The 26,463-nt window shown below is 36.6% G+C and overlaps 1 protein-coding gene and 1 pseudogene across 15 annotated transcripts in view; one reads left to right on the top strand and one right to left on the bottom strand.

Annotated features, from left to right (window-relative positions):
* The window catches only part of KLHL13 (kelch like family member 13), a 191,155-nt gene that overhangs the window by 48,761 nt on the left and 115,931 nt on the right, over positions 1-26,463 (top strand). For 5 of the 15 annotated variants that reach the window (XM_035289794.3, XM_035289786.3, XM_078362535.1 and 2 more), the window contains exon 2: positions 25,863-26,025. The exons of 6 other annotated variants lie outside the window; for them this stretch is intronic. Coding sequence is in view for 2 of the 9 variants with exons in the window: in XM_054251525.2 (XP_054107500.1) it covers positions 10,463-10,471 (9 nt within the window). In the remaining 7 variants the exon portion in view is untranslated. Of the gene's footprint in view, positions 1-10,413; positions 10,472-25,862; positions 26,026-26,463 lie in introns of all 15 variants that reach the window. 4 more of the 15 variants (XM_078362538.1, XM_054251525.2, XM_054251523.2 and 1 more) reach the window with 2 other exon arrangements.
* Positions 3,892-4,817, bottom strand: LOC118150675 (serine/threonine-protein phosphatase 2A catalytic subunit alpha isoform pseudogene; annotated as a pseudogene).

Raw genomic sequence — 26,463 nt, 5'->3', positions numbered from 1 at the left:
TTAGATATATTAAAATTCCAAGTTGCAGGGAAGGGAAGATATAAAACCAACATTTACTGTGTTTCTGCCTAGTCAGTCACTTAACATATTTTATTTTATTCACACCTTATAGCCACCCTTTGAGAAGTAGGCATTATTATTCTAGAACCAGTGAAGAAATTAAAACTCACAGAAAACAGCTAGTGAATATGTAGTGAGGCTAGCGTTCAAGCTCAAATCTGTGTGATTCCAGAGTCTCTTCTCTCTACACTCTACTGTTTGGGGGCATGAAAGTATATTTATCAAACTTTACTAAAAGAGGTTATAAGTAGGACTATATAGAAGATATTAAGTTGATTTTCTTGTCTGTATACTTAAGGCAGTCTCAGTGTCAAACATGTGATAATCATTTCTCTGTATCTGGAGCAAAAAGAGAGTCATATCAGTTATCTAATGTTAGTCATTTAAGCCCATGGATTTTTTTAGAGGTCATTACAGTGATAAATCAATATTTAAAAATAGCTGTGGCTTCTTCAGTTTGGAGAGAAATGTTTTTTAACCTTATATTCTAAACCTTAATGCCTGCTAAATTGGGAATTGGAGGGAAAAAGGGGAAGCTGACCTTTCTTTTTTAGTCTGAACAAACAGAAAGAGGAAAGCAAAGACTGGCTAAATAGTATAAGGCAGTATTTTAAGTTTTCCATGTTTATCCACTTGTAACTTGTTATTTTTCAAAAACACATTTTTAATGTGAAAAATCAGAAAAAATATATGCTTTAAAAATTATTGTTAAAGACAAATTTTATAACATAAATGCTTTGTGTAATAGCTACATAAAACAAATTTAAATTGTCTGGTGTTAATGATGTAGAGGTAAAACTGTCCTTCAAATATTTGTAAATTTAACTGTGAGTTAATGATGGTTTACATTCTAATTTATCAACCTAAATGGCCCTGTCCAATACAATTAAAATGAACAATTATTTGGTTTATTGTGACTTCAGACTTATCTGAAAAAATGTATAACAGCTTCTAGGTTGTAATTGCTAAAATAGCTATAATAATTTTTGTCTCTGCATGGTGAAGAATATGCATTAAGACTTTAGCAGAAACTAAGACTGTGCTCTCTTTGTAAGTATTCTGATCAAATGCAGCTCATGACTTCAAATTAATTTAATATAAAGTAAATCTAGCCTAATGCTTTATTAAGAATTCAAAATGACCTTTTTGAAATAGAGGAATTTGTGATGAAGATGAGCTAGATATTTCAGAGTTCACATTGCTGCTACGCTTTAGGGCATAAAAGGAGAAACCAGAATCATGCTATTTTAGTTATTAAATCGTTTGACTATTCCTTTACAAGCTATCTTTTCTAGGGACAAACTAATATAGAATGACATACTTTAAGTATCAAACATAAAGAGTTTTTATCAAACTGCTCTCAGCATTTCTGTTCTGAAAGTACCTAGTTAAAAGTAACCCTCTTGTTGCCCAGGCTGGAGTGCAATGGCATTATCTCGGCTCAATTGGAAAAAAAAAAGGGGGGGGGGGGAACCTGAGTTACTGGGCCAGATATTGGCTCAGCATAGGAAAAATGAAGCCCACTTAGAGTTAATGGGTTAAACCAATTGTCCTCTGTAGTTCATTTCAGTACCTCTAATGTTTTTCTCATTGGTAATCTTGGAGACAGTATGGGAGCTTATTAGTGACACAGTTTTCTTGTTCTGAAGCTAAAAACTCTTGGTATTGTGATCTTTCGACCTTTTATTCTCTCTGATTTCTTGATGCCCTTTTTCCATTCCTCTAAATTTCAGCACATATACAGGTTAGTTGATGCACAACCAAATTTTACTGTAGTGGTGAGCATGTTATATGGATTTAATGAATTGATCTATTAGTCAAATCCAGCTTATTTGCAGTCTTTCAGGATTGAAATTCTAACTAGTCTCTCTTCATATCCATTTAATCAACCCTTAATCAACCCCAATGCTAGGCTGCTGTTGGGTTAGATCTAAAAGCATTATCAGGAGTCAGTTTTGCATATTCACAGTTCATTATTTGGTTTCTTATAAACCACTTCTCTATTTTTTTCTTTTACTTCTTCTTTGCTTCCAATTTCTTCTCTACAGTTTCTTAGTTCCATGTGCTGTTTAATCAGAGGACCAGTAGAAAAGAACATTTTTTTTTTTCCTTTTGACCAGATTTGGGGACAGTTTCTGTGTTCTGGTTCAGGTCTCTGTAAGTCACCATATGTGTCTTTCAACCCTAACAGACCTCCACCTTACCCTTTTAAACATTTTGTAACAGTTTATTTAATTAATGGGAAATAGAATTTATAGATAATTTGACCTACTTATATACATATGACAAAATCATAATACTATGATTATAATATAAAGAATAAATAAATATAATGCATAATAAAACTATATGTATTTCAGGATATGACTCTGAGGGCCCAATTGTACTAGAAGATGTAGTGAAGTAATGAATGCTTGGACCTAATTCTTCATCATCTTCTTTTTAAAAAAAATTCTTTCTTTATGCCTGTAGCCTAATCTTGGAAGTGAAGCTTGTAACTACTTCTAAAGAGTAAGTTCAGGCTTATGAGACGTGGGAAAGTAATTCTGTGTAGAAAGCTCTAGAAAATGAAAAATCAGTGGTACATGTGATCATAAAATAAAAATGTTAGAACAAGTAACCAGAGACAAGACTTGTTTGTACATAATAAGAGAAAGAAGGAAATACTTGAAGCCAAGAAAACATGTCATGACAAATTACAGGCTCTCAAAATGAAGCAAATGAGGAAGTATGATATTCTCACAAATGACCCAAATGACCTGGGCCATGTTGTTAAGGGTACTGACAAAAATAATTCCCTATGTTGTGGTAGAGAACAAGATGCTGATGAGGTATCAGAGAAACCATATTTCCTCTTTTGAAATACTACCACCTTAAGGCATAGTTTAGGGTCCTGGTACCTCAAAAGACCTTGATGACTGAATCCTTCTCTAGGTGATGAGATATAGAGAGGATGGATTAGAAAGAGAAGCCATAAAACAATAAGCTATGGAGAAGATGCGGTAGTAGATGTCTCTATACAAAAAAGATAGAAAAATAACAGGCAATCACCAAATAAATACTTTCAAAATGGGTTTTTACAGCATGTGTTTCTTAGTGTTACAAAACATTTTTTAACATGTAGAATTTTGTAATTCGAAACATTTAAGTAATTCATATTCTTTTTTTCAGTTCTTAGTTCACAAGTTTATTATGAAAATTACTGCAATGCTCTTGTGCAGTCACATCATCTTACAGGACGGGAAAAAAACAGTTGTGTTCAGAACAACTCACCAGGTTCTGACAATAACAAAGAACAACATGGGGCTGAGATTTGAGTAGGGAATAAACTGAGTGCAGACAAATCATGGAATTAAATTAAATGGTATCCCTGACAATAAAAAGAACAATTTCAAAACTGACAAGTAGAGGGGATGCCTTTGTACTTATTTTTAAAAATGTTCCTTAAGCTCCAATCATTGTACAGTCATGCTGAGTGAAGCTATAGCTAAATGAAAGTTACATTGTATTCATGAGGCGTTAATGTTTACATCTTATTATCTACAGTCTCTCAGAGAAAGCAAAAGTAACTACAAATAGGGCTATGCCAGAAACTAGTTTCTTGGCCAACAGTGTCACTTCAGCATGCAATGAACTGTTTCATTCTAAAGTGATCACGGCTGTTGATGACCAGAGGCTTTGTATTTTTATATGGCACATCTTTTGGTCTGAGTGAAAACAAGTCTTTTGAATATTAACTATTTTCTGATACTTTGGAGTTACTGTTGCTCTTTCTATTTCCACTTGGTCAATATGTGGTTCATGGCAATACTGTACAAGTTTAAAATTTCATTACAGGAAGTAGTCTGGGGTACTATGAGTAACATGTGGCTTGCCTCTATGAGGTGCTGGGTCAGACTCTAAGAAAGAGTATTTTAAAGTATTGTCAAGTTCCATAATTGGAGCTTGGTTACCACAATAATAACAATAGTTTGGAGCACTGAAAATCATTACTACATTCCAGTCATCGCACCAGTTATATCCCTCCATCAGTAGCTGGTGAACTCTAGACACCAACGTGAGGCCATTGGCATACTTAAATGTCTCAGAAATATCTTGCCCAAAGGTGTAATCAGCTCCTCAAGGAGATATACTCCAATCACCACAGTCATCCGGGTCTGACCACAGCAAATCACACATTGGAACCTCATGGGGAACTTCCTGTAAGTGACCATGTGCTCTGATATGATCCAGTGTATCTATATATGGCGAGAGATCACCATGTAGACAGAAGATCTGTCTATCCACCAAAGCAGTGAGAGGAAGATAGTCAAAAAATCTGTAAAATATTCCAAACATTTGCATTTCCATATTTTCTTAAACAATCATCATAGAAACAATAAACTTGTGTGATCTGTCTGCTCTCATGATTCCCTTGCAGAATGGTGATGCATTCATGGTAAGGAACGTTAAGAGCTACAAGCAGTGTAACTGTTTCAACTGAATAATATCCTCTGTCAACACAATCTCCCATAAACAAGGAATTTGTATCTGGTGATTTGCCACCACTTCTAAACAGCTCCATGAGATCATGAAATTGCCCATTCACATCTCCACAGACAGTGGCTGGACATCAAATCTCTTACACGTTGGATTCTTTTGTCAGGATTTCTGTAGCCTTCTTGCAGAGGCTCTTGACCTGGGACTTGGACAGCTGCTTGCACTCGTTCAGCTGCTGGACCGTGGTCCAGCTCCTTAGTGAACACCTTCTTGTCCATGATGCCACCAGCCCTAGCCGGCTGCCTCTCTGTGCTGTTCTTGCATTGCCACCGCACACGAGGCACGCGCACACGCTACTGCCAGTTCCTCATGTACTTCTGGTGGCTGCTGAGGCTGGTGCTGGCCTGTTGGCTCTCACCGCAGTACTCTGCAGTAGGCCGTTATGCCTCCTCCTCCCTTCGCTCAGGCACCAGAGCTGAGCTCTCTGTAATGGCGGCCACCAATTTGCTCTTCAAAATTCAAGTAATTTTTATTGAGATCCCTGTGGTTCATGTGTCTCTACTAACTTAATAACAGTTTGTTTGTAATCTTAAAAATGGATTCAAATATCCTCTGACATTTTTGCCAAAGTTTCATTGCTTTTTCAGTAACTGCATTGTTGTACTAAACTCTTTTCACAAATATATAATTGGAAGTGCTCTAATATATAGTGCATAGAATGGATATATAATTTAGTTTTGAGACAGCATCTTTATTTGATTCACGTTTCTGCATTTATAAAGACTTTGCCTTAAATTATTGGGCTTTTCTCTTTACTTCTTCTCAAATCTTACCTGAATTAGTATACATAGCGGTGTTCCTGATGTTTTGTGTTAAGTTTCACCTTGCAGGGTATTGCTCTCTTCTGGGGTATGAGGCCATTCTTCATTGTTTGGGACTGCTCCATGTATTCCATAACCCTTGCCTCTGACCACCAGTTGCTAGTGGTTTTGCTCAATAATTGTGAGTGGTAGAAGCACCCCAATACATTTTCAAAATGCTCCTCAGGGGGCAGTACTCAGTGATTCATTGGCTATTCCTAGCTAAATGTATATACTTACATTTCTCAAAAAACAACCTCCACAATTTTCATTTATGATTTAAAAACGTTTAAGGCGAATCCATTTTCCCTTGGAAGAAGAGTCTTTTTTTTCAGTTTTGACTGTTGTGGATTGAATTGTGTCCTCCTAAAATCCAGATGTTGAAGTCGCAACCCTCCCAGTATCTCAGAATGTGATGATGTATGGAAATAGGGTATTTCATATTAGACTATAATTCAGTGTGACTGATGTTCTTTTAAGAAGAGGTTAGGACACAGGCAGGTTCAGAGGGAAGACCATGTGAAATTACAGGAAGAAGATGGCCATCTGGAAGCCAAGGACAACAGACCCCAGAAGAAACCAACTGTGCTGACATGTTGATTCTGTTTAAGCTGCCCAGTTTGTGGTACTTTATTATGGCCACCCCAGCAAACTAATACAGTGACTGATTGATACTTCTTAATATGTGTTACCCCCATGTTAGTATACCAAGCTAGCAGTATAATTTAATGGTTGCAGTTCAGATTTTTAAGGTTAGAATTCTGACTTAGCCACTTAGCAATGGCAACCTTGAGCATACTAATAAACTCTGAGAAGCCTCCGTTTTTTAAAATCTGTAAAATGAGGATAATAATACTTTCCTCTCTGGGTTGTTGTGTGGATTAGGTAAAGTAATTAATGTAAAGTGTCTGGTATGTGGAAAAATTCATAAATAATAGTTCTTTTTTCATCTGCTTCAATTTTTAGGTGTATTTTGCACTTTCAAAAATGATATAATTGCGGCCGGGCATGGTGGCTCAAGCCTGTAATCCCAGCACTTTGGGAGGCCGAGGTGGGTGGATCACGAGGTCAAGAGATCAAGACCATCTGGTCAACATGGTGAAACCCCATCTCTACTAAAAATACAAAAAATTAGCTGGGCATGGTGGCATGTGCCTGTAATCCCAGCTACTCAGGAGGCTGAGGCAGGAGAATTGCCTGAACCCAGGAGGCGGAGGTTGCGGTCAGCCGAGATCGCGCCATTGCACTCCAGCCTGGGTAACAAGAGCGAAACTCCGTCTCAAATAAAAAAAAATGATCTAATTGCATACTTGTTAGATGAACCTTTATTGTGGGAATATCAGGCTGCCTGATTGGTGGATGATTTTTTGCAGGTCGTAGGGCTTTTTCAGTACCTTTATGCTGAATAATGTGCATATAACACATTTCAAAGTCATAGTACTTCACATTCAGGTCTATATGATGTACGAGGATTAACCCTCATTGTGCCTCAGAAGATATTGTTATGACATTTGTTTTGCTTACATAACTTCTTTTAAGGCACAGTATACCTCTCCTCTGGGAATATGATGAGATAATATTTTTTCTCTGTATTCTATAGTGCTGTAGCACACATACCTTCATAGCATTTATATGCTCTGTTTTGTCTGTTTTCTTCATGAGACTGAGCTCTTTGGATGTGATGACTGTTCCTCATTTATATTTATATTCCTAATGTCCTGCATAGTGCCTGATTCTTTGCAGATGTGCTGTAAATTACATATTACCAACATTTTATGAGTAATGCTAAGTGCTAGACGCTGTCTCTGTCTGTTTTACAGATAATAGTTAAGTACTCATGGTAACACAGTTCAGTGGTAGAGCTAGAATTGAAAACCATGATAGTTATTTGCAGGGTCCATGCTCTTAGCCATTATACTATAATGCCACTTCCCTGAGAATGGAAGGGTCATCATCTGGTATGTTGTAGGTCACCATGGCCCAGAGAGAGAGTTTGGAGTATTTCATTTGTAGAATCAAGAACCTGAAGCACACCTTACCTGGAGGGAAGTTGGGGGTGCATGTGCATGCCCTAATGCTTGGAACAGAAGTTATATTTTAATGCACACACTCTGCTATATTATTTGTACTACTGGTATTGAAGATTTAGATAAAATCCATATCTCTGAAATAAATTTTCTTCCTTAAAAATGTACTTCTATAGTGATATAAAGTGAAATTTCCTTGCTGTAAGCCCCCAAATCGCTTAAAATGGATGTCATTGACTGTACTCCCTTATACGTTGATAGCAGGGTTAAGATGGTTAATGTAGCTTCAGGGAATTTGCTGTATTTTTAGTGAAAACAGCATGAGAAGAAAAGTGAAGATGCTGCTTGTAACAGTTAAAACTTTAGATTTCTTCAATGCTTAGGTGATGAACCATTCCGGAATTTTATTATATTTTTATTTACAACTGATTTTATCTCCTTAACATCAATGTATTTTTTTATTTTCAATACTTTGGTTAAATTTTTTCCTGCCGACTCATGGCTGTCATTACAGCTCTTATAGTAAAGTATGTTAGAGAAGCTGTAGGATCTGTTGGGACTTGCAGAACTATTTGCTTCTACATTATATGATTCTGATTGTTGTGCTCTTATGTTCCTTGAAGAGCCTTTTGCACTTTCTTCTATGTCATGCCTCAGTGTGCCTTCCTTCAGCTCCTTCTCCCCTTCTTCTGATTTGTTGCATGGTCAAAACTAGTTTGCTAAACAGATTTAGAATTGTACAGGAAGGACTAAGTGGTGTGTCAGTTACTAACATGAATGTGCATTTGTGCTTGAGCTTTGTGGTATCTGTTTTGTCTCTGAGGCCTCTTATTTATTTGTTTCTTTACTGTGTTTTGAATAGATGAAGTTATTATAAAATTTGTTCATTCTAGATATTATATTATAAAATGCTGTCCATTTTCATTCTGTGTATTAAAAGGGATAGTTTGGCTTAATATTCAGAAGTTCAGGTACTTTTCCAGTAGATTGTTTTAGTGACAGTTTGTAATTGATTATTATTGGGAAAGTAAAATTCTTTCTGCTGTAATGAAAGAAATTGTGCTTTAATTTACCCTGTTTAAAAGGAAAACTCAACAAATATTTTGGGCAATAATTTTATGACCAGCATTCATTTGGGCACCTTGCATAACTGAGCTATAGCTATTGACCCAAAAGAGAGAATATCTCATCAAGATAGCAAAGGCTTATAATTGTTTTGAAAGATCAAGATGCTAGCCATGGATTTAAGAGTAGAGAACGATTGAAGCCCTTGATGTTTAGGAACTCTGAGTGGATTTGTAGAATGAAATAGATGAGGATGTAATAGGAAGGTGGAAGCTGACAGAGACAGAGCACTAAATTAGTGTGGTGTACTTTAGTTAATTAGTGTGGTAAGAGAAATAAAAATGAGGGAGGGGAGTAGGGAAAGGGATTTATGGAGATATTACTCTGTAGTTTCATGTTTAGAAGACAAATCAAAGGTGTTAATAGATTGTTGACTTTCAGCTGCAGTATTGATATCAGTATGAGAAACAGTGGGTTGACATCAGAATTTAAAGGGCTAAGGTGGTAACACTATGCAATGGAGACGCTTTACAATCAGACTGGGTTAGATTCCTGGCATCTTCACTTCTGGCTGTTTTGACATTGGACAACTTCATGTTTTCTAAAAAGCCTAGAGAATGTGTATCATTGCCTCTCCTCTTTCTCTTTATGTTCATCATTTTGGCAGGTTACTGGAAGATGACTGGGCCTAAAGGAGGCTGTCCATTTTAAAATTGTTGTTGTTATTGTCAGGTGTAAGATTTGCAAATATTTTCCCCTATCTTTAGGTTTTTTCATGTTTTTGATAATGTCCAGTGATGCACAAGTTTTACATTTTGATTAAGTCCAAATTATCTATTGTTGCTCCTGTGTTTAGTGTCATGTCTAAAAATCCTTTGCCAAATAATGTGAGGTCTTAAAAATTTGTTTTCATCTAAGAATTTTAACTCTAACAGGTTTTTGATCCATTTTAGTTAAGATTTGCATATGGTATATACAAATATATAATTATATGGTGTGTACTTCATTCTTTTGCATGTGATTATCCAGTTGTGCCAGCACCACACGTTGAAGAGACTTTTCTCTCCTCATTGAACTGTCTTGGAACATTTATGGAAAATAGTTAACCATAGACACATGGCTTTATTTCTGGACTCTCAATTCTACTCCATTGATCTAAATGTCTATACTTGTGCCAACACCACACTGTTATGATTACAACTGCTTTATAGTAAGTTTTCAAATTGGGAAGTGTGAGTCCTCCAACTTTATTCTGCTGTGATTACCTTTAAAGATAAACCTTTGCTGAAAAAGAGTCCCAAGGAACTGGGACAAAGTACAGTGTGGTTTTGACAGGGGAAGAAATACTCTGGGAGGCTGTAGCTGAGATACATAGATTTAAGTGCTTGGAAGCTGATAATAAAGAAATGAATAAAAAAGTAAAATATATTGAACACCGATTATATGTCAGCTGTTCTCATATATCCTCACAACAGACTTGAGAGAGTGGGTATTGCCTCCCATTTTTACCTAGTAACATTCTGAGAATTAATGAGATGAAGTAATTTGCTTCTGCAACTAGAAAGTGACAGCTGAACCTAAGTCATTAAGCTTCTAAGAGCCTATTACCATGCTGCCTTGATAATGAAACTACCTGAATAGTATCAACCAGGGTCTAATTAAGAGAAAAAAACCACATGAGTTATTTGAACAAAGAGAATTTAATATAAACAATTATTAGTAAGTATATTATCTACTGTAAATTAATTGAAATGGTAAAAAGGTAAATTTTCACCCAGGACAGGTAAGGCTTTTCTGTCCAGTACAATACCTACTAGCTACATGTAGCTTTTGAGTACTTAAATATGACTTTTATAATTAGCTAGTCAGTTTCTGCAAAGAAGTCAGTTGAGATTCTGATGAGGACTGTGTTAAATCTGCAGGTCACTTTGGGGAGTATTACCATCTTAACAATATCAAGGCTTCCAATCCATGAACATGGTATGTTTTCCCATTTATTTAGATCTTATTCTGTTTTTCAGCAATGTTTTATAGTTTCCAGAATATAAGTTTTGTACTTTTTCTGTTAAATTTATTTCCAAGTATTTTATATTTATATTGATGGAATTATTTTAAATTTCATTTTCAGATTGTTTATTGCACATGTATAGAAATACAATTTATTTTTGTATATTGATCTTGTATTCTGCAACGTTGCTGGATTAATTTTTTTAGTTCTAAAATCCGTTAGTCAATTCTTTAGGATTTTCTGCATACAAGCTCATGTCATCTGCTCTAAAAAAAAAGTAAAAATATTTTTACTTCCTCCTTTGCAATCTGAATGCTTTTTTTTCTTTTAAAAACTTATTTCCCTGAGTTTTCTAAGATGAATTTTATTTCCTTTTCTTGACTAATTGCCTTGGTTAGAGCTTCTAGCACAATGTTGAATAGAGGCAGTGAGAGCAGACATCCTTGTCTTATTCCTGATTTTAGGGGGGAAGCATCTAATGCTTTATCATCAAGTATAGTGTTGGTTTTAGATTTTTCAAATTATTACATTAAATCATTATTCATCTTTCTTTCTTAGAGCTGAGGGTCTTGCTATGTTGGCCAGGCTGGTCTCAAACTCCTGGGCTCAAGTAATCCTCCTGCCTCAGCCTTCTGAGTTGCTGGGATTTCAGATGTGAGCCACTATGCCCAGCACATTCATCTTTATTACTAAGTGGTTTTTTTCTTCAACCCCTTAAATTTCTGTGGTTGAAATGGGAGCCTCACTTACTTTACATCAGCTTTTGGCCCTGTGGTTGTAGAAGATTTGGGGGAAATTGTAAAAAGCCTAAAGATTCTGAATTCAGATTGTTTTGCACATGTCTTTATATTCTATATCCATTTTAAAGAAACCAAATCTGTGACAGTTCATGCATTCATCATGGTAGTGAGGTTAATTTATGAAACAAGATACCATGCCAAGATTTAACTGACAGGCATTTGTGCAAATAAAAAGCCTTAGTTCTGTATCAAATGATAAAGTAAACCATATCCTACTTTAACTTTTTTGATCTATTGTTGAACTGTGGGTTTGAATGTGTTCCATAAGATGGCTTCTACTGTGGCTGTGAAAGATTGTAGAAAAGATAGAGCTACCTAAACTTCTCTTTATGCCTTCTGTAATTTTGTTAAATTAGCTAACATTATTTGTTATGGATCCAGTAATACCGTTACCTTTATCCAGACCTGCATGCTGTACTCCCTTGAATCCCTTGCACAGTAAAAGTAGAGTGACCTAATTAGCAACATGATGATTTCTGCTGGAAAGATTTGTATCTGAAATGGTTCTTTCTAAGGAGTTCTGATTGGTGATCTGCCAGTTTTGTTTTCTTGTTTGTTCGTTTTTCACCATACTTGAAAATTACTTATTAAAAAGTTAAAACTCTAGTAAATCGACTATATGAATTTTATCTGAATAGGTTTTTTTTCTCTTTTTTAAATTGCATTTTAGGTTTTGGGGTACATGTGAAGAACATGCAAGATAGTTGCATAGGTACACATGTGGCATTGTGATTTGCTGCCTTCCTCCCCTTCACCTATATCTGGCATTTCTCCCCATGCTCTCTCTCCCCAACTCCCCATCCCCCACTGTCCCTCCCCTATTCCCCCCAATAGACCCCAGTATGTAGTGCTCCCCTCCCTGTGTCCATGTGTTCTCATTGTTCAACACCCGCCTATGAGTGAGAACATGCGGTATTTCATTCTGAATAGGTTTTAATTGTTTAATTGACTTGTGGCTTTTGACTGAATAGGTTGTTAAACAGTATTTTATCTATTTAAAAGGAAATTCTTGTCTTTTTAATGTAATGTTGAAGAATATGATAAACTCTTAAGAAAGCAGTTTATAATTTAATACAGTACTCACAATATTTCTAAGACTGATTGTGATACATAAATCAGAGTGGACCTTAAAGAGGGTTCTTAATTCATATTAGTCTATGTTGTTTCAGCAAAAGATTAATACATATTTTTGAAAAATTGTGATAATCAACTTGTCATTGGTAAAAATTGCTTTTATGCCTTCTTGTTACTGTTTAGATGTTGCTTACTGTTTAGAGCATAGAGTTTTAGATTTCAGCTATAGAGTCACTCAAAAACCAGAATCTTTCAGCTTAAAGACCTCTTGTACAAAGAAAGTAAAACGATGCTTTTTAAAAATTTTACTATACTAGAAGAATATCATGTTATAAAAATGCTGCTTGCATCTGAATTTCAAGACTTACTTGGAACTTAATCATATTTTATTATATTGTTTTAAGATGGTTTGTGAATCTCATTTTGCTTGGATAAACACCTTTCTTTTAAGGTGATTACTGTAATCTAAAAGCACTTAAGAATTTTACCCTTTGGAACATGGAGGACAAATTGAATTATAGCCTGTTAGCATGGCTATGAGGGAAAAAAGAAACAACCTGCACATGCTTGCTTAAACTCATCACAAATTGAAAGCTTTAATACATGAACCCACTTAATTTTCCCTATGAAATGCTCAACAATTTTTTTTATCTTCCTTCAATTTATCTATAGATTTCTACTTAAAATCTTTTTTAAGTGTTTTTCTTCTTTCTCCTTCATTGTCATTTTCTTGTTTGTAATTTATTGTGGGAGAAATAAAATTTTTCATGGTAAGTAGGACCTGAGAAGTGTTTTATATTCTATGGTTGCAGCTCTCTGTCTCTCTGTCTCTGTCTCTGTCTCTGTCTCTCGCTCTCTCTCTCTCTCTCTCTCTCTCACACACACACACACGCACACACACACACAATTGAGATTGGGTGTCTTTTCTTATGCATATTCTTTTTGTTGTCATTTTTCTGTGAAAGGCTTGTTCAAATATTTGCCCACAGGATTGCTTACCTTTGATTTTTTTAAAGATAATTTTATGTATGATTAATATTAAACCTTTGCCTATGTTGCAGATCTCCTTGCTTCCAACCTCACACCTCCCTGCCTCTTCTTAAGTATGTTTACGGTATTTTGTACCATATGGAATTGCAACTTTTTAAATCAGCAAACTTAAAAATTATTTTCTTTATGGTCTCTAAGTTTCGTGTCAGCCCTTAGAAAGATTTTATTTATGACTCATTAAAAATATTCTCCTTTATCTTCTACTAGCTTTACAATTTTACTTTTTCATATTTCAATATTTAATCTATCTGGAACATATATGTATGGTACAGATAGAATTTTAATCTCCTCTCCCCACCATAGCCAGTTGCCACTAAAGTGTTTTTGGAGAAGTTTATCTTTCTATTTATTTCAGCTGCCATATTCATGATATCGTTAATAACCATATGCATTTTGGTCTAATTTTAGATTTTGTTTTGTTCATTACTCTGTCTTGTCCCACACTAGTACCACACTGTAATAATTACTATATATGTTTTACTACATTTTAATATCAACTGGAAAAAGTGTCCTTGCCTCTGCCTCCCCAACCACTTTGTCTTAAGTATGTTTATGGCTTATTTTCCTTTTTTAAGCTTATTGGACAATTTTTATGTGTTCAGTTCTCCCAATGAACTATAGATTCATCATACAAAATGTCCACTTTCCACATAAATATGACTCTTGGGAATTTGATTGAAATTTTATTGAATTTCTATGTTAAATTTGAGGGAAGTTTGCATCTTTATGATTTTGAGTTTGTCTGTGCCTGGATATGGGGTGTGTATTTGCACATGAGCACGTGTGTTTCCATTTATTCAAGGTCATTTATTATTTTATGTGCTTCAGTAGAATTTAATTTTTTATGTCTTTCTTACATCTTTTAAAGCATATTTGTAAGTTATTTTACAAACCTTGCTGCTCTCAGGTAGGTGATATTTTCCAATATTTTTAGAATATGAATCATATTGATGGAATATAAGAAATCCTTGTTTTCATGGACCTGACATTCTTGTAATGAGCTTCTCATTGTGTTAGTTTTTCAGTTATTCTTTTGCACTTTCCATAAAACTTAAGTTACCTATATATCATTAATTTTTAGACAATCATGCATGATCCTACAGCAGCAACATTCCTTGGGAACTTGTTAGTAATGCAAATTCTCTAGACCCATCCCACACCAACTGAAGGAGAAACTCTTCCCAGCAACTTGCGCTTCACATATCTCCCAACTCTGATGTATGCTCAAGTTTGGAGACCACTGATGAAAATAATAATTTTATGCTGTTTTGCTCATGCTTTCATGTCTCACATATTTTTTAAATTGCAACATGCATGTGTAACAGGGCTCAATGGATTACATAGAATGAGCACTGACTGAATAGGTTGAGACAAATTGCTAACATCCATGGGTAAGATGGGAGGGGAATGATGAAACATGAATTATTCCTTAATTTCTTAATTCCTTAGTTAGTTGAACAAGGAAAAAGTGAATCTGAGAGAGAGAGCGAGAGCGAGAGCGAGAGAGAGAGAGAGAGAGAGAGAGAGAGAGAGAGAGAGAAGGAAAGAAAAAAGAAATTAAGTATACAGTTTAGGGTGAGGATTTTAGTGGTTGACAGAGGGAGGTTTGATTCAAAGTAAGATCACTCCTATAGATAAGTAAGAATTGTAACATTATGAAATTATAAGAAATAAAGACAGCTAAGCCTAAGCCTGGCATTTGACACTTAATGAATGTTTGTTAGATGAAGTTCAATCCTTGTAATAAGTGGGTTGTAACTATTAGAAAATCATATAGAATTGCATTAATACAAGGATAATACTTGCATTAATACAAGGATAATACTTTCAATATTGGGAAAAAAGCCAATTGCAATGATGAGACAAATGATACCATGAGCCAACAATATACCCCAAAGGCATTCCTAAAGCCTGTTATGAATGACAACATGAGAAGGGACTACCAAGGGATCTTTTCAGGAAAGGAGGAGGCCAGCTGTGGTGGCTCATGCCCATAATCTTTGGGAGGCTGAGACAGGAGGATTGCTTGAAGCCAAGAGTTTGAGACAAGCCTGAACAACATAGTGAGACTCTTCTGTCTAAAAAGAAAAAACAGTAAAGATGGCAGGAATGATATTAAGGAGTGGAACTGCATGGTGTATGGTGTATACCTATAGCCAACAGAAAGTACAATAATAGTGACCGCATGGTGGTAACGTCAGATTGCTTCAGTGACTGAAGCAGGGAAGCTGAAATTGTTGAGAAGAGTGTGTTAGCCACTTTGGTATTTGGCCAGGAAAAGAGAGAAACTTAAGAAAGGTGGGAGTCCAGATTTTTGGTAGGAGTTTAGACCTAAAAGTAGGTGTGAACATACTTCTCTGGACCCCCTAGTTGTAACATAAGATACTGGTCAAGGGGAAGCCAGGCAGCCTGATCATGTACTTAAAATGTGCATTCTGAAATAGGCTTTAGTTGCAACCTTTAGTATAGTGCAACTGTTATTGTTTATAGTTTCACACATTTTGGTAGGGGTGTTTATATGGGAGCATACCACAGAGACCTATCAATTTTTAGATATACTGTAGTGAAAAATCACCACCCAATGCAATAGTTAGTGCTCAGGTATTTTAGGGTAAGACCTCTTTAGTGCCACAGATGGGAGGGGAGTATAAGCTAAATGATCCTATGGTCTAACACTCGGTCAGGGGCATTTAAAAAGATCAACTTTTGTCTAATGAACTACTTCTTAAAGAACACAATTCTGTTTCTTAAACTTCAGATTTTGCATTTTCAAGATGATTTTGAATTTTTTTGTGATGCTGCTATACATAACTTTATTTAGAGGAGTGCAATTATGTGCAGTTTTTCTAGATTTCGCAGTTTTTTGATTTTGTCGTGTTTAGAATTTTTCGCTAATCCTTTCTGTCAGCTTTCTTTTCTTACCACAGTACTTATCAAAATTTTATTTGAAGACAGACTGTTAGAGAAACTCCTAAAACTTCTTTTATATGTCATCAGTTCAGTTCATAAGTGGGGCTTACCTTATGTAGTGTGAAATTGGCTAAGGATATCTCAAAATCTGATTATTTTAAAGCTATTGGCTTTTGGAGAGAATAGGAAACAGTGATACAGTGGGTTTTAATTAAATGCTAAGTCATAAACTGGAATCTTTATTTGAAATATTATCTAAGGTATGCGCTTGAGAAATGTTAGATTTATGAATTACGTAAATACTTACGAATAAAATTGCTTGAACTCCTGCAAGATATCTCAACTGTCATGAGCTGTTTTGTCAGTTTTATTTCTGGTGAGCCATATAAAATATTTTAAGGGCAAAACTACAATTAGGTCATTGTCAGGTGTGTGCTTTGAGTAATGATTAGTTTCCCTTTTATTCATCAGGGTGTCATGGCCGGGGGAAGTGTGCCTTTTTAATTACTTGTCTGGTTATATTTTTGTTCTGTTTTTTTTCTTTGAAAGCTCTTTTTTTTAAAAAAAATACGTTGGCCTTTCTATGTCATATCCTGTCTGCTCACCTACATAGTCCCGACTTTAGTGCAGAAATAATATCTTCTACTTTTTTTCTTATTTAATAGAAAATTTCAAACATGCAGAAAAGTACAATATAACAGTTGTCCATGTAACCACCATGTAGCAGTGTGAAACCTCAAAATTTTGCCATTTTTGTTTTAGATCTGCAACAGAAAAGATACAGGTGAAGCTCCTGGAATAGCCTTCCTCAATTACATTTTCCTACTCTCCTCTCCTGGGGGAACTACTGTCCAAAATGTGGTATTTATCATTCCCATTATTATGTTTGTCCTTTTTCTACATCTGTGTGTATGTATGTGTATGTGTATGTGTGTACATGTGTGTATTTGAACTTCTTCCATTTACATTTTTGTCTAATGTAATGCTATTCAGATTTACCTGCTCTAGTGTCTCCCATTATGAAACCAAAATAAAACAAAATATTAACTACTTCTACCTTATGTCTCATCCAACTGCCACCCATTTCTTTACTCTTTATTAAAGGAATGATCCGTGTGAGAGTTGTATGTACTTGTTTACTCTCTCCTTCTAATTCTTAAACTCACACTAATCAGCTCATCTCCATCACTCCACACAACCCACTCTTAACAAGGTCTCCAGTTGCCTGTATGTTACCACACTAAGTTGTCATTTCTCACTTTTTAATCTCTAAGCAGCATCTGACACACTTGATTACTCTTTTCTTCATGTAATACCTTATTTTGTCTTCTGGGTTACCACACCATCCTGGTTTCCCTTCTAGCCCATGGTCACTCCTTACTCTTTCTACTAGATCCTTTTTATATTTTTATTTTGAGATAAATTGAGCAAAAAAGTACAGGGTGAAAAGTAAACATCCCTTCCATCTCATATTCCTTCTCACAAATAAAGGCTATAAGTAAGCTTTATGTGTTGCACGTGTGCATGCACATGTGTGTGAATTCATAGCTGAAAACAGTGCCTCATTTAAAATATTATTTATTTGTTTTTAATTTCTATTAAGGTTGTTGTGAAAGTAATCGTGTTTTTTTGGTCATTTAAAGTAATTGCAGTTTTAATGGCAAAAACTGCAATAACTTTTGCACCAACCAAATATTTGTTTTATATGTTGTTCTTGCTTATATTATTTCCTTACTTTACAATTATATTTTATTGTTTTCATTTATTTTGTATAAATTAAAAGTAGCCCTTGGTTGCCTGTCAATGTGTGTTATGAATTATTTTTCCTAGTTTATCAGTTGCCTGGGGGCTTTGGCATATTTGAAGTAAAGAGTTGTAATTTTTTTTCATGATCAGATTGAACAGTCTTATGGTTGCTCATATTCAGGTGCTGCTTGCCTTCTTCACTGTATGATTATAAATAATTTTGCTTAGGTTTTCTTTTGGTGCTCTTTCAGGTTTATTTTGTTACCTCTAAATTTTGATCCTTCTGGAGGGCAAAAAGTGAAATAGTGTGTAACCTCTGCTTTTAAAAAAAAATAAATGCAACCAAATGGCTACCCCATTGTCCTGAAATCACTTATTCAGTCATTCCCCCTTCTCTCACTTGTTTGAAAGGCCATCTTGCACCAGAGTAATTCCCTGCTGTATCTGAATTCCTCACAAGATCTTGAAATTATTTATTTATTTCTGTTTTATTTTTCAAGCCACTGCAGTAAGGTTCACTCCACTGATATTGAAACTTCTCTTGATGAAGGTCACCACTCATTTTACAATTGTTAAATCAAATGGATGTATCTTACTTGGTCTTCAATCTGTTGAATGCTCTTGAACTACTCTTTCTTTTTAGCTTTTATCTCACAATTCTCATAGTTTTCCTCCTACCATTCTCTCTGCTTTCCTTACTAGTTTGTCTTCTTCCATTTCTTTGGGATTCTACCTTCTCATGGTAAATATACTCATTTTTTGCTCTTTATTTATTTATAATTTTTGTGGGTACATAGTGGATGTATATGTTTATGGGATACATGAGCTGTTTAGATACAGACATGTAATGGGAAATAAGCACATATTGGAGAATGGGATATCCATCCCCTCAAACATTTATCCTTTGAGTTACAAACAATCTAATTATACTCTAAGTTATTTTGAAATGTACAATTAAGTTGTTATTAACTATAGTTGCTCCTGCTGTGCTATCAGATGGTAGATCTTATTTATTCTCTTTAACTGTAGTTTTGTACCCATTAACCATCTCCACTCCTCCCTAATGTACTACCCTTCCTAGCCTCTGGCAGCTCTCATTCTACCATGTGTCTCTATGAGTTCAGTTGTTTTAATTTCTAGCTCCCACAAATGAGTGAGAATATGTGAAGTTTGTCTTTCTGTGCCTGGCTTATTTCACTTAACACAATGTCCTCCAGTTCCATTCATGTTGTTACAATTGACAAGACTGCAATCTTTTTGTAATTTAATGGTACTCTGTTGTGTATATGTACCACATTTTCTTTATCCATTAATCTGTTGGTGTACACTTAGGTTGCTTCCAAATCTTGGCTATTGAATAGTGCTGCAATAAACATGGGATTGTATATACCTCTTTGATACACAGATTTTCTTTCTTTGAGGCTTGTAATTATCAGTGGGATTGCTGGATCATACAGTAGCTCTATTTTTAGTTTGTTGAGGGATTGCCAAACTATTCTCCATAGTGGTTGTACTAATTTACATCCCACGAACAGTGGACAAGGGTTTCCTTTCATCCACATCTTCTCCAGTATTAGTTATTGCCTGTCTTTTGGATAAAAGCCATTTTAACTGAGATTAGATGATATCTCTGTATAGTTTTTATTTTTATTTTATTTGTTTTGAGGGCAGAGTCTCACTCTGCTGCCCAGGCTGGAGTGCAGTGGCTCAATCACAGCTCACTACAATTTCTGCCTTCCGGGTTCAAGAGATTCTTATATCAGCTTCCTGAGTAGGTGGGATTACAGGCATGCACTACCACTCCCAGCTAATTTATTGTGTATTTTTAGTAGAGATGGGTTTCCACCATGTTGGCCAGCTGGTTTCAAACACCTGGGCTGAAGTGATCCACTCACCTCAGCCTCCTGAAGTTCTGGAATTACAGTCGTGACCCACCATGCCTAGCCCTCAGTGTAGAGACAGGGCTTTGCTTGTTTGGGAGTTTGATTATTAAATGCCTTGAGGTAGTCTCCTTTGAGCTAAATCTACTTGGTGTTCTGTAACTTTCTTATACTTGAATACTGGTATCATTCTCTAGGTTTTGAAAGTTCCCTGTTATTATCCCTTTGAATAAACTTCTACCCTGATTTCTCTATCTATTTCTTCTTTAAGGCCAATAACTCCTAGATTTGCCCTTTTGAGACTATTTCCTAGATCTTGTAGGTATATTTTACTCTTCTTCTTTTTTCTTTTGTCTCCTCTGGCTGTGTATTTTCAAATAACCTGTCTTCAAGCTCACTAATTCTTTCTTACGCTTCATCAGTTCTACTGTTGATGGTTTCTGACTCATTCTTCAGTATATCAGTTGTATTTTTCAGCTCTCATCTGATAGGATTCTGAATTCTTTCTCTGTGTTGTCTTTAATTTCATAGAGCTTCCTCAAAACAGCTATTTTGAATTCTTCATCTGAAATGTGAAATATCCCTGTCTTACTAAGACTGGTCCCTGGTGCCTTATTTAGTTTATTTGATGAGGTCCTGTTTCCTGGGTGGTCTCAATGCTTGTAGATGTTCATTGATGTCTGGGCATTGAAGAATTATGTTTTTATTGTAATCTTTGCAGTGTGGATTTGTTTGCACCCATCCTTCTTGGGAAGGCTTTCCAAGTATTTAAAGGGGCATGGGTGTTGTGATCTAAGTCTTTGGTCACTGTAGCCACATTTTAATTAGTGGGCATCCCAAACCTAGTAATGCTGTGGCTCTTGCAAACTCTTAGAGATACTGCCTTGGTGGTTTATGCTAAGATCCAGATTACCAGGCAGAGACTCTTGTTCTCTTCCCTTACTTTGTCCCAAACAAATACAGTCTCTCTCTCTCTCTCTCTCTCTCTCTCTCTCTCTCTCTCTTTCTTATCTTAGCTGTTTAGAGCTGAGGGAGAGGTGACACCAGCACCTCTGTGGCAACCACCACTTGGACTGCACTGGGTCCAACCTGATGCTAGCACAGCCCTGGGTCTTGCCTAAGGCTCATGGTAACTACTTCCTGGCTAACATTTATGTTCATTCAAGGCCCAAGTGTTCTACATTTGGCATTCGGTGGATCCAGCCAGACTTGTGTCCTTCCCTTCAGCATGGAGAGTTCTCCCTGGCCCTGGGTGTGTCCAGAGATCCTGCCCAGGAGTCAAGGCCTAGAGTCGGAAACCTTAGGAATCTACCTGATGCTCTATTCTACTGTTACTGAGCTGGCACTCAAGTTGCAGGACAAAGTCCTTCCAACTTTCCTCCCTCCTTTCCTTAAGCAGAGGAGCCTCTCCTTGTGGCCACCCTTACCCCAAGGCTGCAGTGAGTACTATCTAGATACCACTGATGTTCACCCAAGGCCCAAGTGCTCCTCAGACAGCTTGTGGTGAATGCTGCCAGTCCTGAGTCTTTCTCTTCAGGACAGTGGGCTCCCCTCTGGCCAGGGCAGGTCCAGAAATGCCGTGCAGGAGCCAAAGCCTAGAATTGGGGACCATAGGAGCCTGCTTGGTGTTTTACCCCACTGTGGTCTCTTCCCATAGCTACCACATCTAGGAATGTTCTGGGTCACACATGAAGCCAGCATGGCTCTGAGTCTCATCCAAAACCCACAGTGAGCACTGCCTCTCTATCACTGCTGATTTTTCAGGCCCTTTAATCAGCAGATGATGAATCTTGCTTAGGACTGGGTCCTTCCCTTCAAGGCAGCAGGTTTCCTTTTTGCTCAGGGTGTCACTAGAAATGTCATCTGGGAACTCGGGCCTGGAATGGGGACTTCAGAACTGTGTCTGCTGCCCTATCCTACTGTAGGTAAGCTAGTATCTGAGTTACAAGACAAAGATCATCTTTTTCCCTTCTTTCCTCAAGTGGAAGGAAGGAGTCTCTCCTGTGGGCTGTGAAATTTGCTGCCTTGGGTTGTGGGAGAGCTGACACAATCACTCCCTTGGACGCAGCATCTTGTATCTCACTGGTTCACGTGCACCCCATATCCACTGGCTTCGAGCCCAGTGTAACACGAGGACTCGCCTAGGAATTGAAGTCCTAGTGGCCTGGACTACCTTCTCAGTTAATTTAGAATGCCAGAGTACCTTAGCCCATGGTAGCTGGGCTTGATGGAACTTAGGTTCTAATCATTGCATTACGAAAATTTATGTCTTCCTAGGCCTGGTCTAAATGCTCCCTCCATGGTCGTTGGCCGAGTTTTGCCCCTTGTTGCTCTCTACTCTGACAGGGTAGCACTGAGTTCCCATGGAAAGCCCCATTATTACTGCCATCTCTCTCCTCTAGTGCACACATTCTTTCTCTGCACAATGTTGCCACTGCCAGGGGATGGGGGAGGGGTGGTGTAGGCGATTAAGGGCTGTATATTCTACCATCTTCAGGCCTCTTTCCTTAATATGATGTTAAAACCAGATACTGTGATAATTCGCCTAATTTTTGGTTGCTATGAAAGTTCTTTTTCTGTGTGAGTAGTTGTTCAATTTTGTGTTCCTACAGGATAATGATCACTCAAGGCTTCTATTCAGCCATCTTGTTCTGACTGCCTCCACTTGAGTAATATTTCCCAATCTCATCACTTCACTTGTCACTTAATTGGCTAAATATTCCTACATTGACCCTTCTAGTTCCAATCTAAATCTAGTTGTAATCTTTTCAATTTTCTATTAGACACTGTTTGGTGTGTCCTATGATACATAAATATGTATACATCAAACTATTCTCCTTTTTTCAATATTTTTACTTATCTATGTGCTACCTCACTTGATATCTTCATCCCAGTTACTTAAACAGGTTTTGTGATTTTGTTTGTGATCTCCTTATCCCTGTAATATCTATTGATGATCTTTTAGTCAATCACTCCTAGTTCAATTTGGCTATCCCCACAGACCTTGTCTGGGCTGTTATCTCAGTTCTTAACTGTACAAGAACTTTCTTAACTGATCTCTAGATTTCTAGTCTAGCTCTCTTCCATCCCCACATTGGAGCCATACTAATTTTCTTTTTTTTTTTTTTTTTTTTTTTTTTTTGAGACGGAGTTTCGCTCTTGTTACCCAGGCTGGAGTGCAATGGCGCAATCTCGGCTCACCGCAACCTCCGCCTCCTGGGTTCAGGCAATTCTCCTGCCTCAGCCTCCCGAGTAGCTGGGATTACAGGCACGCACCACCGTGCCCAGCTAATTTTTTGTATTTTTAGTAGAGACGGGGTTTCACCATGTTGACCAGGATGGTCCCGATCTGCTGACCTCGTGATCCACCCGCCTCCGCCTCCCAAAGTGCTGGGATTACAGGCTTGAGCCACCGCGCCCGGCCACTAATTTTCAAATATATATTTATCTCTATATATGTCATACACACACACACGTGTGTGTATTTAATATATATATTAATTCCCAGGCTAAAATTTTTAGTTAAAGTTTATGTCATACACACACACACACACACACACGTACCTCCTTATATATGTTAAATATATATATATATATATATATATATATTAATTCTCTGGCTAAAAATTTTAGTTAAAGTTAAATCCCACATAAATTTGATCACATGTGTTTACTTCTTCTCCCTTCCTAACTCCATGAAAGTGAGAGTAAAGTAATGGAAAAACTCAATAAGTCAAAGAGAGCAGGAGTAGAAGCATTGATAGATATAAGGTTGAAACTAACTTTTACTTAGAGCAATGGAAGTTTCAACTTCTACATCTTCCTCTACATGAACTTCTGAGAGAAACCAACTAATTCTCCCTATTAATATTTTAAGACTTGGAGGCACCTGGTTTGTGGAAGGCAGGAATGTGTCATGAGATTGGATACACGAGTTATTTGTTGAAAATCTTTATAACAAGTGGCTGTAGTTTCATGTCCTATCACTTACTCCCTGCTCCTCAGGAGACCAAAGAGTTTATTTTCTGGAGAATGAGAATGTCCCAGACTCAGAAATCCAGGCACAGTAGGGGGATTGGTTGAAACAAGATGACTGTGTTATTCTGTTTTGTGATGCTATAACAAAGTACTTGAGATTAATTTTTAATGAACAGAAATTTATTTCTCACAGTTCTGGAAGCTAGGATATTCAAGATAAAGAGTCTGGCATCTGACAAGGGACTTCTTGCTGTGACATCCCATGGCAGAAGTTGGAAGGGCAAATGGGGGATGGGGAGAGAGACAGAGCGAGCGAGAGAGAACACACAAGAGGAGGCTGAACTTGAACTTGTCCTTTTATAAGGACCCACTCCCATGATAATGGCATTAATCTTTCATGAGGGTGGTACCCCCACGACCAAACAACTCCTGGTAGGCCCCACCGCCCAACATTGAGGTCAAGTTTCCAACACATGCTTTTTGGGGGCCACATTCAAACCATAGCAGAGATTAAGAGAAAATTTGCATACCTAATTTCAGGACCTGTATGTTTTATCCTAGATGCAGTTAGTGAAACAGGGTATGAGTTTTTTAGTTTTACATCGTCAGATTTCTAGTAGTAATCAGATTTTCCCCTTTTCAACATCTAAATAATTGTATAGTCTAAACATAATTAAAAAGTTTTAACATCTCAAATTCTCTCATCACTTTAACATGTTTTAGAGAAGGTAAATGAAAGGTCAGTTCATGTGAGATGCTGTAAAATATTAATTTCATTTAGCCTACTCATTTTTTTTGCTTGTAATGACAGAATTATAAGCAGAAATAGATCTGTACAAATAAACATAAATAATGTCTTGTCATTTGATTTATTTCCTTTTTAGGATTATGAAGACCCAATAAATAGAGTACCTTTTCCTTTTCTATTTCTTTTCCTTAAATTCAGAGGCTGGCTGAGGGCTGCTGACAATAAGGAATCCCTCCCCCCGAGTGCTTAATTATTTTAGATCTTCACATAACTTTTTTCCTCTTCTTTTATTTTATTATTATTATTATTATTATTATTGAGACAGGGTCTCACTCTACCACACAGGTTGGAGTGCAGTGCTGTGATCTCAGCTCACTGCAAATTCTGCCTCCTGGGCTGAAGAGATCTTTCCACCTCAGCCCCCTGAGTAGCTGAGGCTACAGGTGCGTACCACCATGCCCAGCTAATTTTTATATTTTTATAGAAATGGGATTTTGTCATGTTGCCCTGGCTGGTCTCAAACTCCTGGACTGAAGCAATCTGCCGGCCTTGCCTCCCAAAGTGCTAGGATTATAGGTATGAGCCACTGCGCCCAGCCAATATAACTTTATGAACAAACTAAATTGCATATTATGCATTTTTATCTTCCCAGTGTAATAAATTGATTTTTATTAACAAGAGACATTTAAGTAAAATATCCATTTTACTTCCTAATATATTTGAAATGAATAGAATAAATACATAAAATATATTCTACCTCTCCAGTGCTATACATTGGCATTACTAAAATGTAGATATTGTAGATATAGTTTGGTTTACCAAAACTCATCTACTCTTCTCCTACAAAAGTAACCACCACAACAAAAATTCAGTCTAGGCCAAGAAAATATTTCTATCCCCTATTTTATGTCTTTGGCATTTCAACATATTATACCTTTCTACCTTATATTTTTGCAACTAATTCTAACATTGTGTTCCCTGTTTACACACTTCTCAGATCCCAAGTCTCTCAGGTAACATGGAAATCAGTGCTGTCTCTGTATCTCTGTGGCATGTGTTTGCCTCAACTATCCCCTTTTAACATCTCTTGTGTAACACAACTTCACACAGACTCCTTAGGTCTTCTGATTCTCAGTTTAATCAAATTTCCTGTATAAATAGTCCCCCTTGTCTGCAGGTGGTATGTTCCAAGACCCCCAGTGGATGCCTGAAACCGTGGATAGTACCAAACCCTATACATACTATGTTGTTTTGATAACTGAGACAGCTACTAAGTGGCTAGCAGGCGAGTGGGATATACAGCATGGATACGATGGACAAAAGGATTATTAACATCCCAGGTGAGGTGCAGCAGGATAGTGTGAGATTTTATCCTGCTACTCAGAATGGCGTGCACTTTAAAAACATGTCGATTGTTTATTTTGAGAATGCTCCATTTAATATTTTTTGAACTGCAGGAAGCCAAATCATGGATAAGGGGGGGGACTACTCCACTTGGTTGCTTTTCCATGGATAATCATTAGTTAATGATTTCACATGAAATTTATTCAAGAGTATTTAATGATTCACTATTAAATTTTGTAGATATTTTTACTTTCATTTTTTAAAGAAAGATTCAATTTCCTAATTTTCTTAAGATGTAATATGGACATTAAATACGGGGGATACAGTTTGCCTTTAAATTAACCATGAAATGTATAAAATGTTATAAAAACAGAACAATTTAAAAATTCTAGTATTAATCTTCATAGTAAATATTGGCTTCTTTTCCTCCTGAA

The sequence above is a fragment of the Callithrix jacchus genome, chromosome X (genome assembly GCF_049354715.1).
Source record: "Callithrix jacchus isolate 240 chromosome X, calJac240_pri, whole genome shotgun sequence".
Classification (NCBI taxonomy): Eukaryota; Metazoa; Chordata; class Mammalia; order Primates; family Cebidae; genus Callithrix; species Callithrix jacchus.
This window is presented reverse-complemented; position numbering and strand designations above follow the sequence as displayed.